The 8,864-nt window shown below is 39.0% G+C and overlaps 1 protein-coding gene and 1 long non-coding RNA gene across 5 annotated transcripts in view; one reads left to right on the forward strand and one right to left on the reverse strand.

Annotated features, from left to right (window-relative positions):
* Window positions 1–162: 162 nt before the first annotated feature.
* On the reverse strand, window positions 163–8,844 carry usf2 (upstream transcription factor 2, c-fos interacting). 4 transcript variants are annotated; one of them, XM_035528922.2, is made up of 12 exons: window positions 8,411–8,844; window positions 7,627–7,716; window positions 7,013–7,056; window positions 6,490–6,608; window positions 5,764–5,871; window positions 5,361–5,523; window positions 4,629–4,716; window positions 4,281–4,325; window positions 3,695–3,753; window positions 3,228–3,322; window positions 2,914–3,042; window positions 163–2,810 (listed from the first exon to the last, which is right to left on the reverse strand). In XM_035528922.2, the coding sequence occupies exons 1-12, from the start codon at window positions 8,446–8,448 to the stop codon at window positions 2,721–2,723; spliced, it is 1,068 nt and encodes a 355-aa protein (XP_035384815.1). In that variant the 5' UTR covers window positions 8,449–8,844; the 3' UTR covers window positions 163–2,720. The 4 variants fall into 4 exon arrangements, with proteins under 4 accessions (XP_035384815.1, XP_081562036.1, XP_035384816.1 ...); XM_081705910.1 differs by lacking the exon at window positions 8,411–8,844 and adding an exon at window positions 8,071–8,377; XM_035528923.2 differs by lacking the exon at window positions 7,627–7,716.
* LOC118241804 (uncharacterized) overlaps window positions 8,824–8,864 on the forward strand; it is a 106,004-nt gene continuing 105,963 nt past the window's right edge. The window contains exon 1 of the long non-coding RNA XR_004776365.2: window positions 8,824–8,864. This exon is cut by the window's right edge and continues 94 nt beyond it. This is a non-coding gene — a long non-coding RNA (uncharacterized LOC118241804).

The raw sequence follows: 8,864 nt of genomic DNA on the forward strand, positions 1-8,864 counted from the left end.
TGTTAATATGCAACCCTACATTTGAAAACTAGTTAGGTCTCTGAAACATTTCTACGTAGACTTGTCCTTACACTGTTTGCATAATCCATTGTTAAAAATTAAGTAAACACAAACTGCACATTACTATTTCAGTCATGTGCTAAAAAAGTAATGCACCCTCTGTACAGTATAAATATAACAATTTTATTGTACAATTGGTAGAAAACATGCTAATGAAATGGCCATAACCTCTGAGTTAACCTCTTAGTTGGCTTAACAGCCCTCTTGCTGAAGATCTTCCTTACATGAGAATTTACCCTTCTAGGAAGACCACAAGTCTTTTGAGCAAAGTTTATATACAATTTTGAAGTGAATGAATTGTAGGAGAGGCTATTACTTGTCTGTTGTATTTGTGATAACTCACATGACACTTTTCATAAGCTTGCTTATCCTCTCATTTTTAAAAAAAAGTAAAATGTTTTACTGATCCGGACGGCTAAGTCACTTCTCACTATAAAAACTAATTTCGTAATTATCCATTTGTAGGTCGAATTGGGTGTGTTGAATATGGAAAAACACAATGCAAAGAATATCACAAAGCATCCCAGGACTGAAGATGGACAAAGCCCTGACCGCCAACGTATGGATTATTTTTCTAGGTCATCTGTGTTCGGTCCTTTTTTTTTTTTTTTAGAGAAGAGATATTTCAGAGCAGGGAAAGATAATGTAATGAATATAAAAACAGACAGAAAATTAGAAAAAAAAATAACCCAACATCATCTATGAGGACTGCTTTCATTAGATTCATTGTCCAAAGATCCCACAGAACACACTTTGGACACCAAGTTTAAAATAAAAAATAATTTTAGTAAATTGAAATTTTTTAGAAAATGATTTGCAAGTGTTTTATGCAACTGGGTTACGTTTGTGCAATTACACTGGAAACAGCACGATCCTTATGATGCTTTATAAAACTGAAATACAACAGACAGAGAACAAGAAAAATCATAACTTTTCAACTGTTGGCACCCATGTTTTTTTCTTTTATGCATGAATTAAAGATTAGTTTTGTTGTCATTTTTGGTTTGATTGTTTTGACACTTAAAGGTATTTTGAACATTTTTAAAACATGAACCTCTGCGATTTAGTTGAGTGTCATTTTTCATTCCTGTTTGCAAAGTTTGTTAGTTTATGTTAGATTGATGAACTCTGGCAGTCAGACTTGTTTTGAGGCACAGGCCTTCATATGGGTTTTTCCATACTAATTCCAAATATAATATGCAAACTTGTTATATTCGAGAAATTTAGCCAATATTTCAAGCCTACTCCTGTAAACATGAAGAGCATGAGAAAAATGCCTTTAGTACAGAGATGAGACATAAAATGTGGGTATCGAGAACATGAACGGTCAGTGTTTGAAAACACATTCAGTTGCATCCCGATGTCATTTAAGGTTTCTAGCAAATGTATTCTTTTGTTACCATGCCAAAGTAATTTTGCATTCTTGTTTAAGGCAGGTGGAGAGAGGGGGAGAGTAGGGTCATCAGAAAGCATTTCTGTGCGGTCTATGGCAGCCTCTAACACGCTAATGTAATTAGTACGATATTTGGCCTGGGGATTTGGACGTAATCCAGGACCCGTCACTGGCACAGACCGAATTCCCAAATTTGCTCATGCCACGTGCACTCCAAGAGCCGGTCTCCCTGTGAAGTTTCGTCTTGATGTGTGAATACATGGAGGAAGACTTATTTGGAAAAAATCAGCAAAAAAGGGACAGCCTTGTAACTAAAAAAATAAAGTAATATGAAAAGACATATGGGTTAAAAATAAGTGGTGGCAACAGATTCAACATACCACTTTACTTCTTTGCCTTTCCAGACCCTGAGCTATTTACATATTCTTTACTTAATTTCATTATATTCTGAACTATAAGTAGACCTGAACCAAATTTAGACTTGTAGCTTTTAAAAGGTACTGTTTTTTTTGCTATCTAGATCCTATATACTGTATATCCAACTAAGAAGTAATTTGGTTACATTATAACCATGGTCATTCTGCAAACATATAAACACCAAATGCTACAATCCCGAGCTGAGAGTTGTTATTTAAAAAGAAAAATTGCTAAAAGTACATGTCTACTATGCTCAGGAACAAAAAAACATTTACCCTAATTTGATTTTAAAGTATTTTTGAGGAGAAAGGCAATCAAACTTGTGACATTCAAGCCTCACAACCAAAGTTTTTCATTCCTGGTGTTTTCCTTCTATTTTTTCCTGCAAACTAATAAATAATTCAGAAAAAAATATCCATTACGATGGAGACAGTAGTAACATTTACAAGGAAATTAAACAAAACAAACCAAAAAGTGAACCCCACTGGTTCAAACAAAAGATGATCATTAGGAATTGTTCACCCATTACATGGTTCATAATTTGAAAACTCAAATTACATAAACATCCAGGCAGGCATGTTCTGGTAGAGGGGAGACACACAGAATGCTGCCAAGTCCGGCTGGTCGAGCTCTCGCAAGCCAAAAGGAAGATGAGATGAAGACAGAGGTGTGCTTTTTATCTTTCCTTCTTTTCTTTTTTTTTTATACTGAGTTTTTGTCCAGTCTCTCTCTGGTGACGTGTGTTAATATCAAACAAGCATTCTTATTCTACCCAAGTTACCAAACATCTGAAGTCCGATGAGGCTGTCTTACTGACAGGTCGTGTTGCCAGACTGTTCCATTACATCTATCACTGTGTCGTAGTTTCTCCGCTGATTTCAAGGCCGTGCTGCTGGAGTTGGGCTCGGAGCAGTGCGTTGTCATTCTTAAGGTCCTCAATCTGGAGCAAAGTGACATGCAGATCTAACTTTAGCATGTCCCCACAATGCCATGCAGGAATTCGGCTAGGACAAAGGCCTCCTGTGATGAAGGGTGATGGGTACCTGTTGTCTTAGGAGCTCGTTGTCCACCTGCACTCTCTCCACCTCTTTGAAACTCTCTTGCAGCCTTTGGTTACTCTGTCTGAGTTCTCTAATGTAGTCACACGCCTTAGAAAGTATTCCCCCTTTGCTCTGTGTGTGTGTGTGTGTGTGTGTGTGTGTGTGTATACACATGTAATGAGGAGACACAGAGAAAATATATGTAATATATGTAAATAATTACATTTGACTAAACATATGGAAAATACCATGTTTTGTGGCCTAGAATATGTTCTGTTAACAATCATCCAGAAGAAATAGTATGTGTGTGTACACACCGCTCCAGTTTTGGTGTTGTCCATGTTGCAGTCTGGGATGATTTTGGACAGTGTGACGATCCAGTTATTGATCTTGTCTCTTCTTCTTCTTTCCACTGCACAGAAAAACCAGACTATGTAAAAAGTCCACTTTTCAACAATATTATGAATTCAGATTATCAAAGAGCAGTGCAAGATGATTATATAGCTATATTAGGTATACAATACTGACATCTAAGGGCAAAAACTGAACAAGATTTCAGCTGCTGCCAAATTCTAGGAAAATTTGACAACTTTAGCTGTCATGTTCCGTACGTAATTATATTTTGTTATTTATCTTATTTAAGATAAATAAAATCTTGGCAGCCTACTCATCTGAAAATGCATCTGTAGTATTAATATTGTATCTATTAGTAATGTATACTAGGTAAACAAAAGTTTGAAGTGTATTCTATAGGGTGAGTTTACTTTCATCATTGCAGTTTTACCTTCGTTGTGTTGTGCTCTTCTTCGCTCATCACGTGGTGCTCTCGGGCCGTCCACCTTCCTGTTGAAGCCAAGATATACAGGAAATGGTGAGCAGGTGCTGTTAGTCATAATGCTAAAATTGAACACGAATGCAGAACCTTGCCTGCTAAAGTCTTGTAACAAAACCTACATACTAAACAATCTATAGTTCTACAAAGTCTTGTTACAAAACACACACTAAATCTATCATTCTACAAAGGTTGCAGATCCAATTTTAGTAAGACAGGGCGTTTTGGGTTTAACATTCACTCAAACATTAAATCAAAGACTTATCTTTGACTGTTTATTCAAGCTGGATTAAAAAAAAAAAAAATCAACCCTGCACTCTGCACACTGGTCAACCTGAAACCAAACACAAGTACCAGCCACCCTAGGAAAAAAAGACCCAAGTGTTAACATCGACATGGTCGACGGGTTACGATCAAAAGGCCCGAAGCAGCAGCTACAGGCTAGTGCAGTAGAAGTTAAGGCTCGGTAACTACTTTTTTTTGGGGGGGGGGGGGGGTTGTGGGGGATGGGGGAGGGGAAGCAGGAGGTGTTCCTCACCAGTTCGAACTGCCATGTTGAAGCATCTTGTTTTCGCCAAAGTCTCTGGGAACGGCAGGTAGGTAAGTAGGACACATTTTTTCCCCTCTATTTTTTGTAAGGTTTGTAAATATTTTTAGCACTCAATTTGATGGGCAGAATGTCAGAAATAAAACTCTATATGCCAGTTGTCACTATAATCTTTGTTAAAATTCCACACGTGAATGTTTATGCGGTTGTAATTCTATTCACTTTGGTAGTGTGAGACATGGAACGAACTACTTAGGTGTCCAGTAAGGGGACGGACGGACGCAAGAAGTAGACATGTTAGAGGGGAGAGGTGCGTGTAAACCCATGGCTCATACTTACGTGGAGTAAGTGTGTGTGCGTGGGGCAATAGTGCGAGGCGTGCCAGTCTGCAACACGTCCGGGGGACTCATCATTACATAAAACTGACCTGGGTACAGACAGAAAAAGAGGACTGTATTAGATACAAGCCAGACACGTGTTGCAGTGGGGACTGACTTAGCATGGCAGATTTTCAAATAAATGCATCAATTGCATCAATACCATTTCCACCAGGACAGATATTTACTGACATGAAGGCCCATAATACATCCTTTCTGGTTTGACACTAAAGCAACCAGATAATGCTTCAAAACCTTCAACAATATAGATGCGAGAATTTTTATTTCAAGTGTGCGATTGAAAAACATGCGATTGTGACCATGATCATCCCAACTGCATTTATTAATATTCTAAACAATGGTTAACATTGTATGATACAAGAAACTACAACATACTCTCCCACTGAACACAGTACAGTGAAAGTAATTTTCTATATATCTGTTCTTATCTTTTTTTCTTTCATAGGCAGAAATAGTTGTCCTACAGAAGAAGCACAGCTCAATGAATGACCATTGGATAAGGATTTAAATGACTAGGGAAAGGGTTTAGATAACAGGCAGCCACACCCATCACACCAGTACAGTATTATTTTACACTATTGTGGTTGCTGATTTACTGAAAGCAGTGTTAGCCTAACTGAGAAGCTAACTGGTGTGTAACTGGTGCATAACTGATGGCGGCACAGAAAAAGACCTGCAGCTGGCGTGAGCGTGGTGTCGGCAGCTGCCTGCACTGAAACAGCGGTGGCCGTGCCGTCACTGACAGTAGCAGCAGGGAAGTAAGCGAAGCGTGTCTCTCCACCCACCGTCTCCCCTGCGGGACTGCCGCCATTACTGAAAGGGTTCTGAATAACAGCCTAAACCAAAAAAAAAAGAGAGAGAGAGAGAATAAATCACTGGTTACATAGAACAACAAGCAAAGTATTATGCATAAGGGTAAAATCACAGAATAGCACACACACACACACACACACACACACACACACACACACACACACACACACCCCTGTGGGGCACCAGCGGACACTACACACACATACATACATACATACCCACACACACACACACACACACACACACACACACACACACACAACCTGTGGGGCCCCCGTGAAGGCAGCTGTGGACACTACACTGACTGCAGCTCCTCCATCTCCTGCTGCCTCCAACTGGTCTTCTGTCACTTGGACAACACGATATGTCACCTGAATTATTTAAATAAACAAACAAATAAATAAATAAATAAGCATTTATCATTTAAAACACAAAAAAATTAAAATATAAAATATGTGCAGCACATCACAAACTTACATGGTCTTATGTCAGACACAATGTTTATTTTCAGTGCTTTAGGGAATACGTTTTTTTCATAAATTCTGCAAATATGTTTCAACCAGAGAAGTATGCAATCTCAGTAAACTCCAGTAATTGGTTCTTTCTCTTTTGGCCATTACATTATCTTTTTATGAGTTGTGCAACAGTATATGTCAGACAAAAAAAGCAAAGCTGTGCATATTTCCATATCACTTCTTGAATCAGTCCTTCATTAAAAAATAAACAGCCCTGGGCCTTTGAGATTAGATCTTTGAGTATCACTACCGAACATGTAATTAAAGATCTTGTAGGTCTTTTTTTACTACTTTAGATGTAAACTGATCAGTCAAATAATCTCATCCATACGCCAATAAAACAGGTACACTGTGGGAAATAAAAATCTGAAGCCAAGACCAAACAAACCAGACACATCTTTAAACAGATTCAGTTTCTACAACATCCAGACAGGAGCTTTAGAGAAGTGGACAATGTCCACACACTGCGCTGACCTGCCCACCGCTGTTCTCTGTGCGGAACTGGTACTGGACATTGTGGTCAGTGAACACTGCGGCCTGCTGGGCACTTGCAATGGTAACAGCAGCCTGCTCCTCTGCCCCCACTCTCTCTCCTAAGGAACGAGCACACATTCAGACAGACATACAGTTCTGTAGTTAAACAAACATGAGACCAGTCTCTACAGCAGTCATCAATACGACTGTGTAAATGAGGGGGAAAAATACATGATGATTCAAACAGGCCAGATGAATGTGTGTTTTTAATCCTGCTGTGTAAAGGAACTGAAACACCTATTTGTAACCACTGCATTAATCTGACAACTGCCTGTGTAGCACCATATTCTGTACGCAGCTAAACAGACTTTAGATTTGCATACCCAACATGTGAACACACACTCTCTTCTTCCTTTTTCTTTCTTCCAGTCTCACAAACACACACAGACATTTTTTAAAATAAAAAAACCCAACAAAACAAAAACAAAATGTAATTCCTGCAAAAGGACAAAATAAAACTTACCTTCCTGCAACTGAACAACTTCCTCAGTTTCCTGTTTGTCGTGACTGGATCAGAATATGCAAGAGAGAGATTAAAGATTAAAGAACAGGTACAGATTAAACATTAAACTGCTAAAGATTAAAGAACTGTCAGAAAAATGACATCAGAGCTGTGCAATATAATAACATGCAGTCTAACATCTAAAATTAGACAGAAGCAACTTTGCATACCTAATACTATCACTGATGTTCATGATTATAGTTCAAGGACAGTTTTTACCTTTGAATAGAGCGATCTCAATCTACATCTCAGTTTAGCACGGTTCTTCTGACACAACTGGACATATGAGACCAGGCAACACAACTCTGATCGGTCATTAACGACTGAATATTACCAGATGGTCATTTCCAAGTGTTCTCGGCTGTCAGAATATTTTTAGTGTAGTTCTTGTTACAAGTGTCAAAATAATGTGAAATACATATTTAAAAGCATTTCTACCCATCTCAAACATTCCCTTCAGTAACAGGTTAACTGGCATAGCATGTTTTTCAAAGGAAAATGTAAAATACTGCCGTTTGCAAATTAAACAAATATTGCAAAATACCCCCCCCCCCCAATATATCTTAACCCCTTGCCTTCTTCGAGAGTTTTGTGTGACTTTCATCTGTAAAATCCCCATATAGGAAGGCATTTCAGTATCTGCATTAGAACAGTAACCCTCCCTCCTGCAAACACACACACACAAACCAGACCCGCGTTAACCGAGAAATGAAAATAATAATAATAAAAAATTTATATTTATATATATATATATATATATATATATATATTTTATTTTATTTTTTTTATTTGACTAGCACCTGCCTGAGCAGCTTCAAGACACTTCCTAAATGGACTGAAACACATTCATCCAAACCTTAGTCAGCTAGCACCTAAAGAAGCTACCAACTGTACTCATTTTAGCTGATTAACTGAGCTTTAAGGTTCGTAAGCCTATAAAACACATCCACGACGAACAACGATAAAATGTGCTTGTAAACGCTTTATGGAGCAGCACAGCAAAAATTAGCAGAACAAACCACAATCTCCGGAATAGCCAGCAAGCCCAAGGAGCTTTTCTGATGCAAGCGAGGGCAGGGCAGGGGACAAAATTAACTAGTTAGCGTTAGCCAGCTAGCGAAAATCAAGATAAATGCATCGACTTTAACCGCAACCTGCAGTATTAAGCGCAACAGCTAGGTGCTACGCTAATAATTAAAAACATCCACCATCCGTTGCACTTAAGTAAGGCGTGCAGCAAACTTGATAATAGTTGTAAATTAAACTTGCATGTTAAATGATAGTAAATGCTCCGCTATAAGATGGTGTCTGGGCCCGGGAGCCATTAACTAGGGCGACGAGCAAGTGACGCATTCTCACCTCGTCGGAGTGTCCAAGCTCTGTTCAAGCATATCCATGAAGGTAAAGATTTAAAAACGTGATATTCAGCGACACTGAAATACGGAGATGGAAGTGCTGATCACGGGGACAAACACACGGGTCATGTGAGAAAGACAGTCCAGGACACGTGAGGTACAGGCTGGGCAAGAAGTTAAAATGGAGCCCGCCGAGGAGACGGAGGTTGCGCTCGTCTGCTGGTCTTTGTTGCGGGTATTGCCGAACTACCGCTCCGTGTAGGAGTGCTGTTCACGGCGCCGCTAAACTCTTCGCGACGTATTCAACATCGAGGCATTTGTGTAGTCGCTATATTGATTGAAGTGATATTTAATATCTGTCGGAGCGTTTGTGACGTTACCCCACTTGTTACTTTGTAATATTTCTCTCTTTCTTCAGCTTGCTGGCGCGTATAGTTGAAGTATCCGTCCGCAGCCTG

The sequence above is a fragment of the Electrophorus electricus genome, chromosome 2, assembly GCF_041902795.1.
Source record: "Electrophorus electricus isolate QZ-2024a chromosome 2, ASM4190279v1, whole genome shotgun sequence".
Lineage (NCBI taxonomy): Eukaryota > Metazoa > Chordata > Actinopteri > Gymnotiformes > Gymnotidae > Electrophorus > Electrophorus electricus.

What these genes read in the sequence shown, in the direction of transcription:
- usf2 (XM_035528922.2), bottom strand. Translation starts at nt 8,448, where the DNA reads ATGGATATGCTTGAACAGAGCTTGGACACTCCGACGAG. An exon ending in CCTTCACGGGGGCCCCACAG is followed by an intron (nt 5,524 to 5,763) that starts GTTGTGTGTGTG and finishes TTTTTGGTTTAG; the next exon opens with GCTGTTATTCAGAACCCTTT. An exon ending in CACGCTCACGCCAGCTGCAG is followed by an intron (nt 4,717 to 5,360) that starts GTCTTTTTCTGT and finishes GTCTGTACCCAG; the next exon opens with GTCAGTTTTATGTAATGATG.